The sequence below is a fragment of the Phodopus roborovskii genome, unplaced genomic scaffold (genome assembly GCF_943737965.1).
Source record: "Phodopus roborovskii unplaced genomic scaffold, PHOROB, whole genome shotgun sequence".
NCBI classification, from domain to species: Eukaryota; Metazoa; Chordata; class Mammalia; order Rodentia; family Cricetidae; genus Phodopus; species Phodopus roborovskii.
Window position 1 is genome coordinate 2,110,128 of NW_026126602.1, and position 26,705 is coordinate 2,136,832.

A 26,705-nucleotide genomic window follows, 5' to 3' on the forward strand; every position below is an offset into this window, starting at 1 on the left:
AAACTTAACATGTTTTTGTTTCTGTAGTCTCCTGCAGAGCAGGTTAACTATTGGATACTGACTGTTGCTGGAGACAGTACTCAATTACAGGGGTGGGCAAGAGAACACCAGTCTAGTAGACAAACACAACTGTACTATGACCTAGACTCTCCTGAACACCACAAACAAGTCCACTGAAAGAGGAGAGACAACCTGAATTAAAAGAACAATAAAAGAGAACTCTTCACTAGCAATATAACCCCAAATCCCAGGGCAGATCCCAGGGCAAAAACACAAATAACATTAAAAATCAAGATGACTCATCTCCTCTAAAAATTACCAGTCTTGGGCCTCAAAGACAGCTCAAAGATTAAGAACACTTTCTGCTCTTCCAGGAGACCCAGGGTTCAGTTCCCAGCACTGCATGACTGTTTTTAGAAATATGTAATTCCAGTTCCAGGGGATCCAATGCTCTCTTCTGGCATCCATGAGCACCATGCATGCATGTGAGGCACATAGATACATTCAGGAAAGACCCTTATGCACATAAAAATTAATTTCATGACATAAAAATTAAAATACAATTTCATAACAATGACACCTCAATAAAAATGTATTACATGAAATTCCAGAATCAGGATACAAGAAATGATATAAATATGGTTAAAAACAACTCAAAGAGGACTTGCTGTGGAACAATTATTTTGTACAATATGAATATGTATTACTCTCATTGGTTAATAAAGAGCTGATGTGCCAATAGCTAAGCAGGATTTTTGGGGTAGAAGAATACTGGAAAGAAGAAGGAGAGATTCAGAAAGTTGTGAGCCAGATGCAGAGGAAGCAAGACATGTACAAAATGAGGTAACAAGCCATGAACCACATAGTAGAACTTAGATAAGAAATATGGGTTAATTTAAGTTGTAAGAGCTAGCTGATAACAAGCCTAAGCTATTGGCTGAGCATTTATAATCAATGTAAGTATCTGTATGGTTATTTGGGAGCAGGCTGGTGAGACAGAAAAACCCTGCCTACAAGGACTCATATATTTCTAAGAGAACATAAATAGTTGAATGGTATGAAGATGTAGTAATAAATATATATCAATACTAAAGATAACCCCAACTGAAATATTGATGGAAAGGAAAAACACAATAGGTCAAAGAAGTTCACCAATAGTGGAAGATAAAGTATCAGGATATGAAGACAAGCTATGATAATTCAGACCAAGTCATGATATACATATTTTTTTATGTATGAACTGAATATGCAAGAACTTTAGGATTTCAGGAATGGCAAAACTCATGACATACAGCATAGCTATGGAAGAAGAATTTTATGCACAAAGCATAAGAAATAGTTCGAAAAAAAACTTAGAGAAGAAAATTTCTCAACTCTAAGAAAAGTCCATCCAGACACAGAACATGAAAGAACCTGAAAAGAAACTCCATGCACCGTATTGTAATTAAAACACTAAATGTAAAGAATAAAGAAAATATGTTGAAAACTGCAAGAGAGAAGAGCTAAGACACATACAAAGGAGGTGCCACCAAGGTAACTGCTGAGTTTTCCATCCAAACCATGAAAGCAAGAACCTGAAAGATCCTAATTGTCAGTCTAATATACCCAGCAACACCATTGTGACTGAAGGTGATGGAAAAAAATTTCCATGATAAAAGCAGGCTAAAGGAGAGCATGGTCACCAAGCCAGCCCTACAGAGGATACTGGAAGGGATATTTCAGTGTGAAAGAAAAGTTAAGCACATTCAACAGGTTATAGGACAAAAACAAAAACGATGAGACAAATTAAACAAGAGGGTGCAGAAAGTCTACAACAGAATTCCAGGAAGCAAAGCACACCTATGCTGGCTTATTGTGTGTCTTATGGCAACTTTACACACTTAGAGTCATCTGCAAGGAGGGAACCTAATTAAGGAAATGTCACCATAAGAACAGACTGTAGACAAGCCTGTATGGCATTTTCTTAATTGGTGGTTGATGAGGGAGGGCCCAGGTCATTGTGCTGCTACAGATGGGCTGGTGGTCCTGAGTTCTATAAGAAAGCAGGCTGAGCAAACCATATGAAGCAAGCCAGTAAGCATCAGCTCCTGCCTCCAGGTTCCTGCCCTGTTTGAGTTCCTGTTCTGACTTCCTTCAATGCTGAACAGCAATATGGGAATGTATGCCAAATAAACAATGTTTGGCCATGGTGTTTCATTATAGGAATAGAAATCCTAACTAAGACAACACCTTTCAATAATAAATCTATCAATGTCCTCTGTTTACCTGTCCAAAGACGCAAACCAGATGACTGGACAGAAAACAGGAACTCATTTTGCCACCTCTGAGAAAAATACCTTACAATCAAAGGTTTCCACTACCACAGGGTTTTGTATCCCAAACAAATGAAACTAGGAAGCCAGTGCTGCTGTCCTAGTTTCAGACAAAACAGACTCCAAACCAAGTCTTGTAGGAAGAGGTAAAGGGAGGTAAAGAGATAATGTTACTTCATTCTGATCAAGAAAATAACCCAGCAGGCAGAACAAGACCAAGCCAGTCAATATCCCAGCATGCATGGGGAGGAGTCTCAGGCGCCCACACCAGAGGAGCTATTGACAGTTATGGCTTCTGAGGGGAGAATCAGTTTTCTTTAAGACTGTCGCCCCTGATAGGTTGACCAATCCTCCAGTGAATGGCCCCAATTCCATGAGGCTACAGACAGCAAAAAATTGAACTCAGTGGGTTACAATTTTGAGAAAAAGAAGAAGAAGGAGAAGGAGAAGAGGAGGAGGAGGAATTTGGGAGGGTGTGAAGGTAGGCATACACCCAAAAGCATTCGTTTCTGCCATCTGTCCATGTGTCCCATATGAAGAAATCGAGCCTTTGCTACTGAGCAGGAATTTAGAGCCTAAGAGAGGCCAAGATGCAGATTATAGAGCTGAAGCATCCAGGGCAGTTAGATAGAACTCTACCAAAGTCGCGAGGTGGGGCTGCATTTTCTGTCGGCCACACACTCCTGCCCGCACAGAACAAGGAATTAGTCCAACCAGCTGGGACTTCTGCTTCCCTTCCCCTCCTCAGGGATGGTCTTTTCCTGTATCTCAACAATGCTTGCCTGGAGAGAAAAATGGGGAAGGGCAGTGACTCTGTGGCTCCCTCTAGTGGTGACACTGAACCGCAGGAAAGTTAAATTATCAGTGCCAGAATGTGCACTCCACACCCACAAGAAGCCCCCAACACACACATGCAAAGTACGCATCACAGATATGTATTAGCCATATTTAATACAGTTGATACTGAAGAAAATTGTCAGTGCTAGAATGTGCCCAGGGCAATAGTGTCAGCAGCACTTGACAGTTGGGTTTAGGTTATAATCCTCCAAAAGTAGCTATGCTTTTAATATTTTTATTTGTGAAAACACTGATAATCAAGTTATATCAAGAGAGTCTCATCAGCGCCTAAAAATCAATAGATTAACTAAGTAAGAATACTAAGGTGGAAAATAGATGTACAACCAAGAGTGGAGGACTAAGACGTGTCCTGGATTAACATTTCAAAGTAAGTTCATTTGTCACTGTGTCTTCCCAGAATTACGATATCTACATAGCTTTCGCAATCGACAAACCCAGGGACCCAGCTCACTAAGGGTTATGCTTTAGTGACAAGGCCTTGAGACTGGTTCCTCCTCAGCATTTCTCTCTCCCACTCACCTACTTGGAAGAAGTGAGAGTAAGGCGTTATTACTCCTCAGCTCTTTGAGATACAGCTCCTTGTATTTTTCCACTTCCATTTTACAAGAATCGTCCTGCATCCTCATCTCAGAGAGCTCAGATACGAGCTTCATCAGCTCCGCCTGACTGCACAGTTCAGCAGCATCCTCTCTCCTCCTCTTCCCTGCATCTCCTCTGGGTGCTGCCTCATCCTGGAACCAGTTACAAAGGTGGATTTTTACACATCAGAACGCAAGGAACTACTGTGAACTTGAAGATTTCTCAGTTCACACTAGTGACTCAGCAGCTGTAAGTTTGCCAGAAATGGAGTAAACATTTTGAAGAGACACTCTGGGGAAAATAAGGTGACCAGCAAAGGGGAGTAAGGGGACACAAGGAGGGCAGTGGGGGCTGGGGGAAGAGCAACAACAGATGATGACATCTGTCCATGAAAATGTCAGTTTCTCTGCATGCTAGTAAAAAAATTAGCTCAATAAAGAAAAGCAGTACTGGAGTTTAAAATAATTTTCTGCAGTATCAACTGTATTAAATATGGCAAATACATTATCTGTGATGCATACTTTGCATGTGTGTGTTGGGGGCTTCCTGTGGGTGTGAAGTGCTGCGCTTTGAAAGTGAACCTTGGCTCAAGATACACAAGCTGAGTTGCATCCTCAGCCATAAATCAACTTGTGTTAGTTCCTGCGTAATTTCATAGTTCCAAAAATAATAAAATCAATTCAGAAATTTTAATCACAAACCCTGCAACCTGAAAAGGAGCGAAAAGGTATCTGGAATTCCATCCTAGGAACCCCACAAGAACAACAAAAACAGTCAACACAAATGTCCCTCCACTAATGTTTCTGTAATGGGTCTGCGTATCTCTAGCTATTGTGACATAGAAAATCGTTAGTGAGGGTGTATTAGCGAAGAGAGAAAAGGACTATTTTAGCTTGCAGCCTGAAGGTTCAGTCCATGATGTCAGGGAAGTCACAGTGGGAGGATCTTGAGATGACTGGTCACATTGTATCCACATTCAGGAAGCCCAGAGCTATGAATGGTACCCAGATCCCTCTCCTTTGTATATAATCTAGGATCCCAGGCATGGAAAGGGTGCTGTCCCCTTTGGGGCAGGTCTCCCCACTTCGATTAACCTAGCCAACATAATGGTTCACATCATGCATAGAAGTTTGTGACAGGTGATGTCATTCTGTAAATATTTTCTCTTATTGATTAATGAATAAAGCCCTGTTGGCCAATAGGAAAGCAAGATAGGCACTCTAGGTGCCAAGAAGGACTCTGGAAGAGGTAGGAGGGGATTCAAGATGTAGGGACTTGAGAAGAAGGTCCAGCAGGACCCTCTCCCTGGTAAGATAAGACCACGTGGAATACTTAGATTGATAGAAATGGGTTAATATTTAAAACAGAGCTAGCCAATAAGAAATGCTAATAATAGGCCAACAGCTTTATATCTAATACATGGTCTCTGTGTGTTATTTGGGGCTCACACTGGTGTGGGACCAGGCTGGCAGGGAAACTGCTCATAACAAAATGGCGCCTACAATGTGAGACCTGAGAACTTTCGATTAAAACTTTGCTTTAAAAGTGGTTTTGGACACAAAAGAACAGAGACAAGCAAGGCTTCTTACTAACAACATTGTTCTCGATGGGACTCTGTTTTGCTAGAGACAAGCAGAAATTTGTGCGGCTCCTTTAAGTGAGGTTTCCTGACTCAACATAAAGACAGATTCAGATAAAGAAAAAACTCTGAAGGTTTACAATGTGTATTAAAATATATGTAGACTTGGGAGAGAAAAATAAACAGGATGAAGTGGTTTTAAAAAAAAAAAAACAGAAAGAAAGAAAGAGAGTAGCTGGGTGTGGTGGCACATGCCTTTAATTCCAGCACTTGGGAGACAGAGGCAAGCAGATCTCTGTGATTTCAAAGCAAACCTGGTATACAGAGTTAATTCCAGAACAGATGAAAGTTACACAGAGAAACTCTGTCTCAAAAAAAATGAAAAAAAATAGAAGTAGAAGAAATATAGTAATAAAAAAGCCATGTGAAGATGAAAGGCACACAAAGAGTCTAGATACTCTATGCTAATGTGTTGTCTTTGTATTGTTTGCTGAGGAAATAGCAACAACTGTTCAAAGAAATGCTGCTAGATTAATCCAATTTATATATTTTAAAAATGCTTTGACTTCAAATTTTAAGTCTAAGGACAGGTTACTGGGGAAAAGAATTTCTAATTTTGTTTCCACAAATATAAAAAGCTGGATTTATGTTGAGGTCTTTGATCCATTTAGACTTGAGTTTTGTGCCTGGCGATAGACATGGGTCTATCGGCAGTCTTCTACACACCCTCATCCAATTGTGCCAGCACCATTTGTTGAAGATGCTTTCCTCTTCCCATTGTATACTTTTAGCTGTTTTGTCAAAAATCAGGTGCTCAAAGGTGTGTAGGTTCAGCCACACTGAACCTCTTAGAAGAGAAAGTGGGTGGTACCCTTGAAAAAATTGATATAGAACACCACTTCCTGAACATAACTCCAGGAGCACAGACACTGATATCAACAATTTATAAATGGGACCTCCTCAAACTTAGAAGCTTCTGTAAGGCAAAGGATACAGTGGACAAGACAAACGGCAGCCCACAGACTGGGAAAAGATTTTCACCAATCCTACATCTGACAAAGGGCTGATCTCCAAAATATACAAAGAATTCAAGAAACTAGTCAACAAAACACCAAATAACCCTATTTAAAAATGTGGTACAGAACTGAAAAAAGAATTCTTAATAAAGGAAATCAAAAAGGCTGAAAGACACTTAAGAAAGTGCTCAACATCCTTAGCTATCAGGGAAATGCAAATCAAAACAACTTTGAGATACTATCTTTTTCCTGCCAGAATGGCTAAAATTAGAAACACCAATGACAACTTATGCTGGAGAGGATGTAGAGAAAGGTGAACACTCCTCCATTGTTGGTGGGAATGCAAACTTGTACAGCCATTTTGGAGATCACTATGGTGGTTCCTCAGGAAAATGGGAATCAGTCTACCACAGGACCCAACAATTCCACTCTTAGGCATATGCCCAAATGATCCACATCCATGCAAGAAAGACATGTGCTCAACTATGTTCATAGCAGCATTATTTGTAATAGCCAGAACCTGGAAGCAACTCAAATGCCCCTCAACTGAAGAATGGATAAAGAAGATGTGGCACATCTACACAATGGAATACTACCCTGTGGGGGGGAAAATGGAATCTTGAAATTCGCAGGCAAGTGGATGGAACTTGACGAAACCATCCTGAATGAGGTAACCCAGTCACAAAAAGAGGAACATGGTATGTACTCCCTCGTATATGGATTTTAGACATAGAGCAAAGGATCACCAGCCTATAATTCACACCGCCAGAGGAACTAGGATACAAGGTGGATTCTAAGAGATTCATATAAGGTCCCTCACAGAAGGGAGAAAGGATAAGTTCTAAGCATATGGGAAGTGGGAGGACAGTGAGTGGAGAGTGAAACTAGGAAAAAGAGAAGGGGAAGAGAGGAAAGCATGTGTGACTAGGAAAATTGAGTCAGGGGAGGAATAGAAGAGAGAAAAGAGAGAGAGAGAATATAAAAGAGGGAGCCATTATGGGATTTTAAAGAGAAAACTGAACCTAAAGAAATGATCAGAGACCTACAAGACTGACCCCAATTAACAATTTGAGCAATAGTGGAAAGGCTACCATAAATGTCCTTCCCTGATAATGAGATCAACGACTAACTTATCCACCATCATGGAGCCCTAATCTAGTACCTGTTGGAAACAGAAGCAAACAGAACTAAACACTGAGCTGAACTAGAATCCAGATGCAGAGAGGGAGGACAAGACCAGGTTGCAGAAACACATAGACAGCTAACCTGAACAAGGAGAAGCTAATGGGCCCCCAGACTGATAGCTGGGAATCAAGCATGGGACTGACTCAGCTAGAGGCCTCAGCTAGAAGGCCTATGCAGTCTAAGAGTCCTCATACAGTGGAACCAGGATGTATTCCTGGTGCACAAAAGGACTTTGTGGGCACATACCCCATGGAGGGATACTCCCTTAACCTAGAGACCAGAGAAAAGTCCTATTCCCTCCAAAAGACTTAGATTTAGATGACCCCTCCTGGAGGGCATCACCCTACATGTGGAGTGGGAGGGGGATGGTAGGGGAAGGTTGTTGGGTGCATGTAAGGATGGGAGAGAGGGAAAGAGGGAGGATGATGGGAAATGTCTTTCTGTAAATATGTTTCTCATATTGGTTAATGAATAAAGCCAATAGGAAAGCAAGACAGGCTGGATTAGGAGGAGAGAGGAAGTAGTAGGGAGGAGATCCAAGATGGTGGACTGAGAGAAGAACCCTGGCCCCTCTCTCTGGTAAGAAGAGACCACATGGAAATACTTGGATTAATAGAAATGGGTTAATATTTAAGACAGAGCCAGCCGATGAGAAATTAGTAAGTAGCCAACAGCTTTATATCTAATACAGCATCTCTGTGTGTTATTTGGGGCTGGTGTGGTGGTGGGACCAGATGGGCTGGCAGGAAAAACCTTACTGCTAACAGGAGAGAGGAAGAGAGGGAGGTAAAGGGAACTGGGATCGATATGTAAAATAAAAATTAAAAAAAGAAAAAAGAAAAAGCTGTGGATTCCTTCCAGACTAACATGATTTTATCAAACAAGACCCCCTGAAACAGTGTCCCAGGCGATCCAACATTCAAAATATCTGGGACAAGGCAGCCGGCAGCTGTATAGAGGAGTACAGCCAGGAATTCTGCATCTTCTTAGGATCTGTATGACAGCGCCCCCTACCAGCAGGAAGCGGTTTGGAAATCCTCAAATATTGTCTATAAATGTTTGTTTTCATTTAAATGGGGTTGATTATAAATGGTTAATGACCACAACCAATCTCCTTTTAAAGGTAAAAGGGGATTATGGTATAGAAATGAATACTTTGTTTTGGAATGGATTTTAATTTACTGATACAAATTTAAGATCAATTTTGTGATATGTATATTTATTTCTCCTTTTGTTTAGGTATTGTGTTTACGTAGCTCATTAAAAAATGTATAATTTAGTACAGATTTTAGATTTTACCTATAATAGTGAAAACTTAGTAAGGTTTTATCAATAATAGTCAAAACTTATAGTTTAGTTAGGTTTTCAAGATATACAGAGATATATTTCAAATGGATAGGCATTCTTCAAACCTTTCAAAGACCTACAGAATATGGTATTTAAAATGGTTTAGAGTTTTTTCTTGATAGTGAGACATAACTGCTCCTGGCATCAGAAAGGAAGATGGACATTGAAGAAACTCGTTATGAAGTTTTCTCCCAATGTGGCAAGACTAGCCATTTGGGCAAGACACTGCTCTTGTCTGGAATGGTTGACTTTATGCTGTATAATCTGGACATGCAGGACCCACAAAAAAGTGACTGCTGAAACAAGATGGGCATTGCTACAGAGTTGCTGCTTCATGGAAGAGCCTGCCAGACAGTCTATAGGACACAGAAAAGTGATGGACAAACTGCCAAAACAGGTGGACAGTGTAAAGTTTCCTGCTTTGCTGAGTAGTCTGCCAGACACATTATGGCCTATAGGCTGAAGATGGAATATTACAGAAGAACTTCAGGTGACTGACCAGTCAGTGAGTTGTCTCTCTCATTTCTAGAGTTTATATACTATCCTTCTGTGGTCTTTGATGGAGTTGAAGACAGTTATGGTTATGATTTTCCTTAGTTAGGATTAAAGATAAGTTACATATAGGACTTTAGACTCACAAAGATGGGATAGATGATGGAATATTTTCTTTAAATCTTGCTAAATATTAATGGACTGAATATTGTTAATGGTGGTTTTTATTTGATAACTGTTTTGTTATATATTTTTGCTATGTTAAGGTTAAAACCCTTCTTTTTATTTTAGACAGAAAAGAGAAGATGATGGGAGATGTCATTCTGTAAATATGTTTCTCTTATTGGTTAATGAATAAAGCACTGTCAGCAAATACGAAGGCAAGATAGGCAGGACTGGGGGACAAGGAGGATTCTGGAAGATGTAGTAGGGAGGGGAATCAAGATATAGAGACATTAGGGAAGAAGGTCCATACCCTCTCTCCGGTAAAATAAGACCACGTGGAAACACTTAGATTGATAGAAATGGGTTAATATTTAAGACAGAGCTAGCCAATAAGAAATGCTAGTAACAGGCCAATAGCTTTATATCTAATACAGTGTCTCTCTGTGTTATTTGGGGTGACACGGGTGTGTGACCAGGCTGGCAGGAAAACTGCTCATAACAAGCTTGTCTCTTAGGTTGTTAAGGATCCTATCAATTTGGTGATCAAGGTTAACCACTACAGAGAGCAACTTGTTCACTGGTAAAATGTGGTGTTCACAATGCAACAGGTGTCAATTTCCAGGAAGGAAAACATGGATGCCAAGACGCCAAGAGCATCTGCTTGATGCATTGGTAACATAGCTTTCATTTTATAACAATCATATTTCAATCCCAGTGATACTGTGAGATCCACAGTTACATTTTAAGTTTTAATTACTATGCTTAAGAGATCCATGAAACAAAAATGCCTCTGATTTGCAAGCCCCTTGCCCAAAGACAGATAGTTCCTGAAATGCTGGAGGCTATTGTTTATGGGAGGTAACAAGCCCCTAAACAGGTTTGTTTGACCTATCTGCTCTGCGTATGCTTGATCACATGTAGACAGGAGGTTCACGGGCAGGAAATATGTCACGATACGTGCTGCAAACTGGGCCATTTTGTTTCTGGGAAACCTGGCCAGAGCCTTTCTACCTGGCAAATATTAAATAAAGCTTGCTTCAAATTTGGCTTTAAATGGTGCTAGTGGTCTTATTCTTGACCAGTGAGATTAACAATGAAACCACCTTTCAGGAACATAGACTGTTTCATGGTTGGGAAGCTCAGACCCTGATGAATGTCAGTCCTGGGAGTCCTAGGTACTCTGTGAGGTTCAAGTCAACCAAGAAACCATGTCTATTTTTTTTTTTATTTTATTGACATAACTTTTCTTTTTTAGAACTCCAAAAGGCAAGGGAGAGAACAATTCTCTGGCACAAAAATGCTTCCCTAAGACTTAGTATTTATTCTTGACAAGGAGTAGAAACTGTAATTCATTTATTCCCCCTAGCTGTCACAGTTATCCTTAATTGTCACCTTGACATATCTGGAAAAAGGAAACCTCAAATGAGGAATTTCACTATCAGATTGGCTTGGGGCATATCTGTGGGACATTTTTTGGATTGCCAATTGATAGATGGGTATAGCACACCTAGGCATGTGGGCCTGGGCTGCTTAAGAAATGTAGCTGAGCAAGCCAGGGGAGCAAATCAGTAAGCAGCATCCTCTGTGGTCTATGCTTCAGTCCCTGCCTTCAGTCTCCTGCCTTAAGTCCTGACCCTGACTTCCCTCAGTGATGGACCATGACTGGGAGTTCTACAGGGAAATAGACGCTCTTCTCCCCAGGTTGGCTTTGGTCCATGTCTAAGTTAGGGTTCCTGTTGCTGTGATGAAATACCAGGACCAAAATGCAAGTTGGGAAGGAAAGGGTTTATCTGTCTAACCCTTCCAGATTGGAGGAAGTCAGAAGAGGAACTCAAGCAGGGCTAGAACCTGCTGCAGAGGCCATGAAGAGAACTGCTTACTGATTTGCTCCACATGGCTTGCTCACCCTGTTTTTTAAACAAATTTTTATTTAAATTAGAAACAATCTTATTTTACATATCAATTCCAGCTCCCCCTTCCTCCCATCTTCCCATGCCTTCCACCTATCCCCCAACTCACCCCCCAATCCATTCCCCAGGGAGGGTGAGACCTTCCATGGGGGATCATCAAAGTCTGTCTCATCATTTGGGGCAGGGCCTAACCACCCCACCACCCCTGTGTATCTAGGCTGAGAAAGTATCTATCCCTCTATGGGGAATGGGCTCCCAAAGTCTATTTGTGCACTAGGGATGAATACTGGTTCCACTGCCAGAGGCCCCATAGACTGCCCAGGCCTCCTGACACCCATGTTCAGGGGGACTGGTTTGGTCCTGTGCTGGTTGCTCAGCTGGTAGACTGGTCTCTGAGCTCCCATTTGCTCAGGTCAACTGTTTCTGTGGGTTTCCCCATTGTGGTTTTTGCTCATCACTGCTCCCTCTCTGCAACTGGATTACAGGAGTTTGGCTCAACTCAATGCTTAGCTGTGGGTCTCTGCTTCTGCTTCCATCAGCTACTGGATGAAGGTTCTAGAGTGGTATATAAGGTAGTCATCAATCTCATTATAGGGGAAGGGCATTTAAGGTAGCCTTTCCACTATTGCTTAGACTCTTAGATGAGGTCATCCTTGCGGATCTCTGGACATTTCTCTACTGCCAGATTTTTCTTTAAATCTATAACGGCTCCCACTATTAGGTATCTCTTTTCTTGCTCTCCTCTGTTCTTCCCCTGACTCAATCTACCTGATCGCTTATGTTCTCCTCCCCGCTCCTCTTCTCCCCTTCTCTTTCTCCTACCTCTCTTCTCCTTCCCCCACCCCCACCATGCTCCCAATTTGCTCAGGAGATCTTGTCCCTTTCTCCAGGGGACCATGTATGTCTCTCTTAGGGTCCTCCTTGTTTCCTAGCTTCTCTAGAGGTGTGGATTGTGGGCTGGTGATCCTTTGCTCTATGTCTATTACCCATATATAAGTGAGTGCATACCATGTTTGTCTTTCTGTGACTGGTTTACCTCATTCAGGATTGTTTCTTCTAGTTCCATCCATTTGCCCGTGAATTCCAAGATTTCATTGTTTTTTTTTTTTTGTTTGTTTGTTTGTTTGTTTGTTTTTTGTCCCCCCCACCACCACCACTGAGAAGTACTCCATTGTGTAAATGTATCCATTCTTCACTTGAGGGGCATCTAAGTTGCTTCCAGGTTCTGGCTATTACAAATAATGCTACTATGAACATAATGAACAGATGTTCCTGTTGTATGAATGTGCATCCTTTGGGTATATGCCTAAGAATAGAATTGCCAGGTCCTGCGGTAGACTGATTCTCATTTTCCTGAGGAACCGCCATACTGATCTCCAAAATGGCTGTACAAGTTTGCAACTCACCAGCAATGGAGGAGAGTTCCCCTTTCTCCACATCCTCTCCAGCAGTGTTTCTAATTTTAGCCATTCTGACAGGAGTAAGATGGTCTCTCAGAATTGTTTTGATTTGAATCTAATTTTAGCCATTCTGACAGGAGTAAGATGGTCTCTCAGAGTTGTTTTGATTTGAATTTCCCTGATGGCTAAGGATGTTGAGCACTTTTTAAGTGTCAGACATTTTAGATTCCTCTATTGAGAATTCTGTACCCCACTTTTTATTGGATTATTTGGTGTTTTGGTGGCTAGCTTATTGAGTTCTTTGTAACTCTTGGAAATCGGCCCTCTGTCAGATGTGGGGTTGGTGAAGATCTTTTCCCATTCTGTGGGCTGCCATTTGGTCTTGTCAACTGTGTCCTTTGCCTTACAGAAGCTTCTCAGTTTCAGGAGGACTTATTTATTAATTGTCAATCTCAGTGTCTATGCTACTGACATTATATTCAGGAAGTGGTCTCTTATACCAATTCATTCAAGGGTACCTCCCACTTTCTCTTCTAAGAGGTTTCACCCTGCTCTCTTATAGAACCCAGGATGACCAGTTCAAGGATGGTGCCACCCACATTGGGCTGGGCCCTTCTCCATTGATCACTAATTGAGAAAATGCCTTACAACAGGATCTCACAGGAGCATTTCCTCAACTAAGGCTCCTTCCTCTGATGACTTTAGCATATGTCAAGTTGACACATAAACCAGCCTGTTCAGTCCCTGTTTTATCAGAAACAGAAAGGAAAACCAGAATAGAAGCTAACTGTAAGAGTCTGGCAATAAGAGAAATACAGAATTCCTCATGTAGACACTACTAAATGTAAGAGTTATTCAACACTTTTATCAGAGACTCAGACATATTCACAACAGTGTGCAAATTAATGACTCAATAAGTAAAACAAGGCCATCACTATTAAAAATTGCCACCAAAATCATTCATTAGTTCAGTCCATTTCCATAGTCAGAGGACTTACACCTCTACTAATAATAGTAGCAACGTATCTGAAACAAATATTTTATCAGTGTGCCTTTTCGTACCTGACAACATACTCCTGTGGAATAAATACTACCAGAGAAAGAACATCTCTTCCATATTAATGACATTAGTGAGAAGCCAGTGAAACTGACTTACCACATTGACTCCTGCACTCAGCAGTTTTCCCCAGAGTGCTTCCATCTCCTTTGCTTGCTTTTCAGTTGTAACAATCAAGCTGGAATTTTCAAGTTCAATCCTAAATATTTTAAAGCAATTATTCTCACCGGTGAATTTTAAATACATGATTTCTAAATGATTGTCTTAAAAGTAATTTACAACTTCTTTGAAAACCAAGGTATTTGGTAGATGAATCCTTTTCCTCGCTATGTTTGTGAAGTTTGGAGATTGTGTGAGTAACTGCTTTCTCCCTCTATTTTTGTGGTGCTCATGGATGAGATCAGGGCCTTATGCATGCAAACATACATCCTGCCACTGACTTAACTCCCTGCCCTGTGCAATTATGTAATGCAAGTCAAATGACTGGAAGCATAAAATTCACCGAGGCTTTACATGCATGCACCTCTGCTCGTGTGGATGCAGGGCTCACACTGCTCTGCCTGTCTGCCTCATAAACACTCTAGCTGTCTTTGCCAGCTGCATGCAGTTATACCTCTGAATCCTACGGCACATCATCTCCGCAGCTTTTAGCATCTCCAATGCTTCTTGCAACTGGAACAAAGAAAAGGGGAAAGTTACAATTAGGCCAGCGCAAGCATGTCCATCTCATGTTTCTCGGGGTACGGGCAGACACTTCCTCTGCATGACGTACATGGTTTTCCCTGTGCTGTAACTGGAGAGCTAGCAGACCTATTGCAGCAGAACCTGGTGGCCTGCGAAGCCTAATATCACACTATCTGGCTTTTTCCAGAAGTATTTATGAGCCCGGCACTAATTAGTTTTGAACTGTATTTTATCAGATACTCAAGGTGAAACAATTGATAAAATAGAGCAAATTCCATGTGGTAGAAATGAACTGTTTTACTTCCAAACATCTCCTTACTGACCTGTATTTGAGAAATCATATTAGTGATGATAAAAACTAACATGTGGCCACTGTTCTATTGCTGTGAAGAGATGCCATGACCATGGCAACTTCTTCAAAAGAAAGCATTTAACTGAGGGCTTGCTGACAGTTTCCGACTCTTAGCCCATTATCACAGCAGTGAACGACATGATGGCAGGCATGGCAGACTGGGCCTAGCATGGGCTTTTGGAACCTCAAAGCTCTCTCCCAACATCACACTCCCTCCCACAAGGCTGTACCTCCTAACCCTTCTCAAATAGTGCACTCCATGATGACTAAGCATTCAAATATATAAATCTATAGGGACTTTTCTCATTTAGACCACTACAATGTCTCATGGGATCATTTTTCAGGGATGGTATCTACACAGATGCCAGAATGTGAGGGTCTCCATCTCAACAGTTATAAGGTGAGGAATCCTGAGCAAGTTAAGGTTTTGTCTTGGTTTCTTCATCTGTGATATGGAGATATTGATAGAAACTACTACATTGGATTGTCTGGATATGGTCAGGGAATATACAGATGGCATATTATAAGCTACATATAACATGTGCCACTGGTATTAGCATCAAGATTGCATTTTATATTATAATATGTGAGCAGGGAGCTCTTCCTGATAAGTCCCTTCTCACTTTAGAGAAAGTGGCATCATATGACAGGTGAGACTCCTAATGCATCCTTAGTACTTATTGAAATTTGAACAATTATAACAGTGTTGTATAGCTGTTTTCTCTGGATGAAACATCCCTTCCTAAAGGAAAGTGGGGATCATAAGACTCCAGAAGCTCATGAAAATTACTAGGCTCAGGATGTCCACAAAACTCATAGGGATCCCTCTAGGGGCTCAAACAATACCTGTGGGAGAAAACACTCTTCCACAGAGCTGCCTATATGTTGTGCTGGGAATGTCTGAGCTGTCACTCTGCTGGGATGGGCTTTTCATGATTCAGCTACCCATGTTCTCCTGTGCTTCTCTAGTGATCCCCAAGCTCAGTGTAGATTACATACAGCCCACCTTGGGCAGCATTCACTGTTCTTTTGGTATGTCATTGTTGTATCTGGTGTGAAGACGTTTAGTCACATCTCCACAGAAAAAGCCACACAACAACTAGACAACAGTACTCTTTCCCACCTAGAATAGCCATACTCTGTAGGCTGTGGTAGGTATAGTGCAGTGCAAATGGCACCTGCTAGAATAAGGGACATCAAAGTGACATGACCTGGAGATAAGCTAAAGCCGCTGATGGACTCTATTGTGAAATCAAGAGTCCTCAGTCTGCCCCAACTTCTGTCCTGTGAGTCTGCTTTGCCACACTCCATGAGTGTTAAGCTGTTGTGGAATGGTATATAAAAGAAGCTGCTGCAGGGGCTTTCCACAAGTTATGTGGTAAGTGTTGTGCCCAAGTTTTCAACCCCCCAAATCACCAAGAGACCCATTCCAGTGCAAAAGCAAAGTGTCTTTTGTTATTAACGAGTTAACTGCATTAACTCAAGCCCTTCCCGTCTGTCTAACACAGCTGTTGTCATGAGTAGGACCCTGAGAAACCAAGAGGCAGGAAACTTATTGGGCAGTGTAAGGGGAGTGTCTAGGGGTGTGCAGCAGTCTCAGGATTGGTGTGCTTCTGGGCTTGGGTGACCTGTCCTGCGCTGATTAGTTAACTGGTTGCTTTGGGACAGGTAGCCCAAGCCTGCAAGTACACCAATCTTGAGACTGTTGCGTACCCCTAGACACTCCCCTCACTCTACCCAATAAATTCCCCACCTGGTGATCCCTCCCCCACCCCACCCCAGCCCCTCCAGGTCCTTCTTACTCCTGCCCATCATGTCAGAGGGAGGGAAGACCGAGTTAACTCGTTAAATAATAAAAGACTCTTCGCTTTTGCATCAAAATGATTCTCTTGATGACTTGAGGGTTCAGAATTTGGGCACAACAATAATGAGGCCAGATAGTAAACATGGAAAAGCCAAAATGAACAACATGAGGAAAGGCAGAGAGATAGCATCATGAATTCATCTACTGAGGAGGGGAAAACCCTGTATTCAAGAAGGTAAACAGATTAAGAAATGTAATAAAGGGAGTGGTGACCTCAGGGCAAGATCCCACCCAGCTAAAATTCCAAATTGTGAAAAGGAATTAAAGAAAATCTTAGAGTTGGGTGTGGTGGGGCACACCTTTAATCCCAGCAATCAAAAGGCAGAGGCTGGCAGATCTCTGAGTTTGAGTCCAGCTTGGTCTACAGAGCAACTTAGGCAGTGAAGGAAAACAGAAAGCTGGTGAAGATGTAATTGAATGAAGGGCCAAACTCTAGCTCCAGCAAGCAGCAGAACTTGGTAGCTTTGGCCCCATGGTCTGGAATTAATGATAAAAGAAATGGGTTAAGAAATTTGCCTCCACATCTAAGGAAAGCCACTGAGGCAAGCATGTGTCAAGTGTGTCCCTGAATGGAGGTCTAGAGGAGCCATTGTGTGAAGCTATGAAGTTGAAGCCTGAATTGCCTGGAGACCCCAAGATGTTAGGGATGCCAGAGCTATGGTATACCTGCCAAGGAAACTTGCTAACAGGGCTCAGAATCAGCCCAAGAGAAAGAAGTGTGTTACAGTCAACAAGCTGAAAGGAGTTGGAGATCTGAAGAGCATTTTGACATCAGACAAGGAGAGGAAGAGTTTGGAGTTTGCCCAGATGATTCTCAGTCTTGCTTTGGTCCAGTATTTCCTCACTATGCTCCCTGCCTTATGTTTTGGAATTGTAAAGTATATCCTGTGCCATATTTGTTGGAAGTGTTTGGTCTGTTTATTTGGTTTTAGTTTTACAGGGGATTACAGTTAAGAGATTGCATGAATCTCAGAAGAGACTTTGAACTTTACACTTTTAAGTAAGTTTGAGACTGGTATAAACTATGGGGACTTTGAGGCTGTTTTGAATTCATTTTTGCATTATGATATGACTACAAGCCTTTGGGGTCAAAGAGTAGAATATGGTGGTTTGAAAGAAAATAGCCTCTGAATGGTGTGGCACTATTAGAAGTTGTGGCCTTGGTGGAGTAGGTATAATCTTATTATAGGAAGTGTGTCACTGTGGAGGTAATCTCTGAGTCCTCATATATGCTCAAGATACTGCCCAGTATCTCAGACCACTTCCTGTTGCCTGCAAGATATAAGACTCTCAGTTTCTTCTTCAGCACCATGTCTGTCTGCATACAGCCACATCACACCATGATAATAATGGACTGAACTTCTGAAAAAGTAAGCCACCTTAATTAAATATTTTTCCTTTATTAAGAATTGCCATGGTCATGGTGTCTCTTGACAACGATAGAAACCCTAAGACAATTATTCAAATTCTAATTTCTTGACTAACAGCTAAATTTACCAAAGAATAAAAGAAGTTCTTTCATGCAGGCAGAGACCAGGAATTAACATTAAATTACAAAACATTTAACTAACATCATTGTAATTTCAAAACTCAGTAAGCCTTATTTTAGCATAAAAATGCCTAAGCTGACATTTATCCTAGAGATTGCCCTTGGCTTACCTTGCATGCCATTATTCAGAAAATGTACACTGAGCATCCACTTTATGACAAGATTTACAACAAATAAAAATCAAAAACTTTGTCATCGTTTCCTTTTAGGATGAGATGACATTTCAAGTCTAAATAAAAGTCACATGCCACGTAATGTTCTCTGGTCTACCATGGACCACATGTACACTGGTCCCACCAGACTTCTGGACATAGTGCTATGGTAAAGAGCAGGGATTGTGCAAGCACAGAGTTTGTGTGAGCACAGGGCTGTAAACACAACATTTCTCAGGTTGTGTCCCTGTCCATAGGCAAACATAACTGTATGTGTCAAATCGAGAGAGTTTTACATGTTATATTGATGAAACAAAGTCAGAAATATGAGATTTTACCCAGGATTAATTCACCTTATTCAAAGTTTTTTCCTCAATTTCTGCCCAAAAACACATTTCAGGGTATGTCACATCAAGTTTCTCAAGGTATTGCTGTCTTTCAGTTCTCGAGTTTTCCATGTTGCCATAAGGCAACTGCGCATGTATCATAGTCTTCTCTCCTTGTGAGGCAAATCTGCAATTAAAGATGCTTTTATTGAAATTATCTGTTTATCAATTACTATCTAGTACAGTTCTGTTCATTTCTCACTTAGAGCTTTTCCAAAAGACTTACACTTAGAAGGTAAAAATGTAAGACCAGATAATTTAAAATTAAATAATTTTGATTAGCTGAGTGTGCTAATGATGGGAGATGTCATTCTGTAAATATGTTTCTCTTATTGGTTAATGAATAAAGCCCTGTTAGCCAATAGGAAAGTAAGATAGGCAGGATTAGGAGACAAGGAGGATTCTGGGAGATGTAGTAGAGAGGAGCCAAGATTTAGGACATGAGCGAAGTAAGAGGTCTGGACCCTTGCTCCAATAAGATAAGACCACATGGAAACACTTACATTGATAGAAATGGGTTAATATTTAAGACAGAGCTAGCCAATAAAAAGCTCTAGTCACTGGCCAACAGCTTTACATCTACTCTAATGCAGAGTCTCTGTGTTATTTTGAGACTGATGAGACTCTGGGACCAGGCTAGCAGGAAACTGCTTGTAACAAAATGGCGCCTGCAACATGGGCACTAAAGAACTTCCACTTAAAACACAACAAAAGCTTAAAAAGGGATTTTTAAAAGGGGGGCAAGGCTTCTTGGTAGCAGCATTTTTCTTGTGGGGGGGCTCCATTTTGCTAGAGACAAGCAGACTTGCACGGCTCCTTTAAGGGAGGTTTCCTGACTCAGCATAAGCAGGGGGGGGGAAATGCAGGGCTCTTTTAAGAGGCCCTGGTAACAACTAATTTTAGCAATGTTGTTATTTAGCAGATACAAAACTTATGACTAGAAAAAAGGTATAGCTATACAGTAAAGACAGATTCAGATGAACTAAAACCTAAAAGGTTTTTACAGCATGTTAAAAAATATACATAGGCTTGGGAAGAAAATAATAAGGATATTTAGTTAAGAAAAAATAATAACTTGGCAGTGGTGGTGAACGCCTTTAATCCCAGCACTCAGAAGACAGAGGCAAGCAAATCTCTGTAATTTCAAAGCAAACCTGGTGTGCAGTGTAAATTCAAGGACAGGCAAAAGTTACATAGAGAAACCCTGCCTCAAAAGAATGAAAAAAAAAAATAGAAGTAGAAGAAAAAGAGTAATAAAAAAGCCACGTAAAGATGGAAAGCACACAAAGAGTCTGGATACTGTGTGTTATTGTGTTGTCTTTGAATTGCTCAATTGCTAAGGAAGGAACAACAACTTATAAACACACTTGATTATCAATGATGCTAAATTAATCCAACTTACACATTTTAAAAATGCTTTGACTTCAAAATTTAAGTCTAAGGACAGGTTACTGGGGGGAAAGAACTGCTAGTTTTGTTTCCACAGAAAATGAAAAGCTGTGGATTCCTTCCAGACTAACTTGGTTTGATCAAGCAAGACCTCCTAAAACATTGTCCCAGGTGATCCAACATTCAAAACAGCTGGGACAAGGCAGCCTTGCAGACTATAGCCAGGATTTCTGCGTCTTCTTAGGATCCCCATGGTATTAATGCATCCCTAACCAACAGGAAACAGTTTGGAAAGAACAACACCCAATTTCCCAAATATTGTATAGAAATGTTTGTTTTCATTAAATATGATTGTTTATAACTGGCTAATTATCACAACCAACCTCTTTTTAAAGGTAAAAGGAGATTATGGTATAGAAATGAATACTTTGTATTGGAGTGGATTTTCAGTTATTGATAACAAATTTAAGGTCAATTTGTGATATGTATGTTTCTCTTGTTTAGGTATTGTGTTTATATAGTTCATTTAAGAATGTAATATATAATTAAATACAGATTATAGATAATTGTCTATAATAGTCAAAACTTATAGTTAGGTGAGTTACGTTTTCTAGATATACAGAGATGTATTTGAGGTGAATAGCTATTCAAACTTTTCAAAGACTTACAAAATATGGCATTTAAAATGGTTTAGGGTTTTTCATGACAGTGAGACACAACTACTCCTGGCAACAGCAATTATGTCTGAGAGGAAGATGGGCATCAAAGAAACTCATTATGGAGTTTGTTTCAATATGCAAGACTAGCCAGTTCAGCAAGAAATTGCTCTTGCCTGGACTGTTTGACTTTATGCTGTATAAACTGGATGTGCAAGACCCACAGAAAGTAACTGCTGAACTTACAAAACAAGATGGACAGTCTTAAAGGGTTCCTACTTCACAGAAAAGTCTGCCAGACATTCTACAGGACACAGAAAAATGACTGACAAATTGTCAAAACAGGTGGACAGTTTAAAATTTCCTGCTTCACTGAGAACTCTGACAAACACACTATGGCCTATGGGCTAAAGATGGATGTCCCAACATTGCAGAAGAACTTTGGGTGACTGTCCAGGTAGCAAATGTTTCTGTCATTTCTAGAGTTTATATATTATCCTTCTGTGGTCTTTGATGGAGTCAAAGACAGATAGTTATATTTTACCTTAGTTAGGATTAAAGGTAAGTTACATATAAGACTTTAGACTCACAAAGATAGGATAGATGATGAAATATTTTCTTTAAATCTTGCTAAATGTTAATGGACTAAATATTGTTAACTATAGTTCTTTTTTTGATAACTGTTTTGTTATATATTTTACTACGTTAAAGTTAAAGCCCTTCTTTTTATTTAGACAGAAAAGAGGAGATGATGGGAGATGTCATTCTGTAAAAATGTTTCTCTTGTTGGTTAATGAATAAAACCCTATTGGCCAATAGGAAAGTAAGATAGGCAGGACTAGGAGACAAGGAGGATTCTGGGAGATGTAGTAGAGAGGAGTCAAAATGTAAGACATTAGAGAAGTAAGAGGTCTGGACCCGGCGGGTCCACTTGGAGTTCCTGCAGGCAAGATCCTTGACCCCCAAAGCCGGGCCCCTGCCAAAGAACGAGGTCTCAGCTGGAGAGCGCCAGTTTCCAGTGAGATCCCACTACCCTGCAAAACCTTCTCAAGTTCCAGCCCAGCCCTCGTCCTCTTCTGCCGGCTATTGGCCAGAGGTGAGTCTGGGCCCAATCGGGGCTGCCTGTCCCCTTCAACCTCTTTTCCCCCCCTCCCCCGCCTGAACTCCCTGGATTGGCCCCTGATCCTGCTGCTCCTGTCTCCGGTCCCCTTTGAGAGCACCCTTGGAGCTCTGATACACCCCCACCCATCCCAACCTCCAGCCTACCCCCCTACCCTGTGCCCTACCCCACCTACGGTCCTGCCGCTCTGGTTGAGCACTGGGACAGAGGGTGGAGCCAACAGTCCACCCTACTTCGGAGACCTCTCGGAGCAACTCCGAACAAAGGAGACCTGACTATCCACGTGGGACCACCTGTAATTTCCACCGGCTTGGTCCCTGACCCCGCCTCCAGTCCTCTGCTGGAGTCCCAGGCCCCTCCCAGAGATCCGCCTATCTCTGTGGGTCCACTTGGAGTTCCTGCAGGCAAGATCCTTGACCCCCAAATCCGGGCCCCTGCCAAAGAACGAGGTCTCAGCTGGAGAGCGCCAGTTTCCAGTGAGATCCCACTACCCTGCAAAACCTTCTCAAGTTCCACTCCAGCCCTCGTCCTCTTCTGCCGGCTATTGGCCAGAGAGAAGCCTCCTAGAGAGCTTGGACCACACAGAGATACAGACATTGAATCTTTGATCCACATAAGCCCATCTGGGAAGGACCATAGAGAGAGGGAAGAGACACCACCAACACCTACAGGAAGAAACTATGGGAAGAAGGCAATACAAGAGAACACCTAACAACAGAAAGACAAACATGACACCACCAGAATCTAGGGAATCTACACCAACTAGAATGGAACACAACAACAAAGCAGAGGAAGCAGAAGGGTACGACTTAAAAATCACCATCATAAAAATGATAGAGGCCCTCAAAGAAGATATGAGAAAATCCCTTAAAGAAATAGAGGAAAAAACAAACAAAAAAGTGGAAGAAATGAACAAATTCCTTAAGGAAAGTACAGAAAGCCAAGAAAAAACAATTAACCAGGTGAAGGAAACGGTTCAAGATTTGAAAACCGAAATTGAGAAAATAAAGGCAACACAAATGGAAGGAAAGCTGGAAATTGAAAAGCTGGGCAAAAAATCGGAAACCACGGACACAAGCATAACCAATAGAATTCAAGAGATGGAAGAGAGAATCTCAGGCGCAGAAGATAAACTAGAAGAAATAGATTCATCGACCAAAGAAAACCATAAATCCAACAAATCCTTAACACACAATATCCAGGAAATGTGGGACACCATGAAAAGGCCAAACCTAAGAATAATAGGCATAGAGGAAGGTGAGGAAGCCCAGCTCAAAGGTGCTGAAAACATATTCAACAAAATCATCGAGGAAAACTTTCCAAATCTGAAGAAGGACATGCCCATGAAAGTACAAGAAGCATACCGAACCCCAAATAGGCTGGACCAAAGAAAAAAGACCCCTCGACATATAATAATCAAAACACCTAGCATACAGAATAAAGAAAAAATATTAAGAGCAGCGAAGGAAAAAGGACAGGTAACATATAAAGGCAGACCTATCAAAATTACACCTGACTTCTCCATGGAAACCCTCAAGGCCAGAAGGTCCTGGATAGATGTTCTAAAAGTATTAAGAGAACACGGATGCCAGCCTAGGCTACTATATCCAGCAAAACTCTCAGTCAATATAGATGGAGAGAACAAGATATTCAATGACAAAACCAGATTTTCCCAATATGTATCTACAAATCCAGCCCTACAGAAAGTATTGGAAGGAAAATTCCAACCCAAGGAAGGTAACTACGCCCACAAAAATGTAGGCAACAGATAATCCAACTACACCAGAAACCTAGGGTGAAGCAGAACAAATATATTCACAATACCACTGCCAACAACAAACCTAAATCAAACAACCATCAACAATCAATGGTCCTTACTCACCCTCAACATTAATGGTCTTAACTCACATATAAAAAGACACAGATTAACAGAATGGATACGAAGACAGAATCCATCCTTCTGCTGCATACAAGAAACACATCTTAGCTCCAAAGATAGACATTACCTCAGGGTAAAGGGTTGGGAAAAGATTTTCCAATCAAATGGAAATAAGAAGCAAGCAGGCGTAGCTATCCTAATATCTAACAACCTAGACTTCAAACCAAAACTAGTCAAAAGAGATGAAGACGGTCATTTCATATTCATCTCAGGAGAAATCCATCAACACAAAGTCTCAATTCTGAACATCTATGCCCCTAATACAAAGCCACCCACATTCGTAAAAGAAACACTACTAAAACTCAAAGCTCATATAAAACCTCACACACTTATAGTGGGAGACTTCAATACACCACTCTCAACACTAGACAGGACCACAAATCAGAAACTCAACAAAGAAACAAAAGAATTAACAGAAGTTATGTCTCAACTGGGGCTAACAGACATCTATAGAACATTCCATCCAAAGACAAAAGAATATACCTTCTTCTCTGCTCCACATGGAACCTTCTCTAAAATCGACCACATACTAGGAGACATAACAAACCTCAACAGATACAAGAGAATAGAAATAGTCCCCTGTATCTTATCGGACCACCATGCTTTAAAATTGGAATTCAACAACAATACAAATAGCAGAAAACCTGCAAACTCATGGAAACTTAACAATGTGCAATTGCACCACTCCTGGGTCAAAGAAGAAATAAAGAAAGAAATTAAAGACTTTCTAATATTCAACGAGAATGAGGATACAACATACCCGAACTTATGGGACACCTTGAAAGCAGTGCTACGAGGGAAGTTCATTGCACTAAGTGCCCATATGAAGAAAACAGAGGATAGTCACATAAATGAATTAACAGCGCAACTGAAAACCTTAGAACAGAGAGAAGCGAATTCACCCCGCAGGAGCAGACGCCAGGTAATAATCAACTTGAGGGCTGAAATCAACAAAATAGAAACCAGGAAAACAATACAAAAAATCAATGCAACAAAGAGTTGGTTTTTTGAGAAAATCAACAAGATTGATAAACCTTTATCCAAATTAACGAAAAAGCAGAGACAGAACATGCAAATTAACAAAATCAGAAACGAAATGGGGAACATAACAACAGACACAGAGGAAATCCAGACAATTTTCAGGTCATACTTTGAAAATCTGTATTCCACAAAAATTGAAAATTCAAAGGAAATGGACAAGTTTCTGGATAACTATCACTTACCAAAATTAAATCAAGAACAGACAAGCAACTTAAATAGACCTATAACCCGAAATGAAATAGAAGTAGTCATCGAAAGCCTTCCAACGAAAAAAAGTCCAGGGCCAGATGGATTCAGTGCAGAATTCTACCAGACATTCAAGGAAGAACTAATACCACTACTCCTCAAACTGTTCCACAAGATAGAAACAGAAGGTTTATTGCCAATCTCTTTTTATGAGGCCACAATAACTTTGGTACCCAAACCTCACAAAGACACAACTAAGAAAGAAAACTACAGACCAATATCCCTGATGAACATCGATGCAAAAATACTCAATAAAATAATGGCAAACCGAATTCAAAAATACATCAGAGAAATCATCCACCATGATCAAGTAGGCTTCATACCTGGATTGCAGGGATGGTTTAACATACGAAAATCTATCAACGTGATCCACCATATAAACACACTGAAAAAGAAAAACCATATGATTATCTCCCTAGATGCAGAAAAAGCCTTCGATAAAATTCAACACCCTTTCATGATAAAGGTATTAGAGAGGTCAGGGATAACAGGAACATACCTAAACATAATAAGAGCAATATACAGCAAACCAACTGCCAACATCAAACTGAATGGAGAGAAACTTAAGCCAATTCCTCTAAAATCAGGAACAAGACAAGGCTGTCCTCTCTCTCCATATCTCTTCAATATCGTACTAGAAGTTCTAGCTAATGCTATAAGACAACAAAAGGAGATCAAGGGCATCCAAATTGGAAAGGAAGAAGTCAAACTGTCTCTATTTGCAGATGATATGATAGTTTACATAAGCGACCCAATAAACTCTACCAGGGAACTCCTACAGCTGATAAACACCTTCAGCAAACTAGCAGGATACAAGATAAACTCAAAAAAATCAGTAGCCCTATTTTTTTCAGACGACAAAGAGGCAGAGAAAGAAATCAGAGAAACATCACCCTTTACAATAGCCACAAGCAACATAAAGTATCTTGGTGTAACGCTTACCAAACAAGTAAAAGATCTATATAATAAGAATTTTGTGACTCTAAAGAAAGAAATTAAAGAAGATACCAGAAAATGGAAAGACCTCCCATGCTCTTGGATAGGTAGGATAAACATAGTAAAAATGGCAATCTTACCAAAAGCAATCTACAGATTCAATGCAATCCCCATTAAAATCCCACCACAATTCTTCACCGACTTTGAAAGGATAATAATCAACTTTATATGGAAAAACAAAAGACCCAGGATAGCCAAAACAACCCTATACAATAAAAGAACATCAGGAGGCATCACCATTCCTGACTTTAAGCTCTACTACAGAGCTATAGTTCTGAAAACAGCCTGGTATTGGCATAAAAATAGACAGGTAGACCAATGGAATCGAATTGAAAATCCTGATATTAATCCACGCACCTATGAACACCTGATTTTCGACAAAACAGCTAAAATTATACAATGGGGCAAAGACAGCATCTTCAACAAATGGT

General features: G+C 40.7%; 1 protein-coding gene across 1 annotated transcript in view; it reads right to left on the reverse strand.

Moving 5' to 3' along the window:
* Positions 1–26,705, reverse strand: part of LOC127237377 (coiled-coil domain-containing protein 144A) — a 46,910-nt gene that overhangs the window by 12,990 nt on the left and 7,215 nt on the right. Inside the window, exons 2-5 of the mRNA XM_051205613.1 lie at positions 18,855–19,014; positions 14,514–14,572; positions 14,000–14,099; positions 3,690–3,901 (exon numbers count right to left, since the gene is read on the reverse strand). Of these exons, the coding sequence (XP_051061570.1) occupies positions 3,690–3,901; positions 14,000–14,099; positions 14,514–14,572; positions 18,855–19,014 (531 nt within the window). The remainder of the gene's footprint in view (positions 1–3,689; positions 3,902–13,999; positions 14,100–14,513; positions 14,573–18,854; positions 19,015–26,705) is intronic.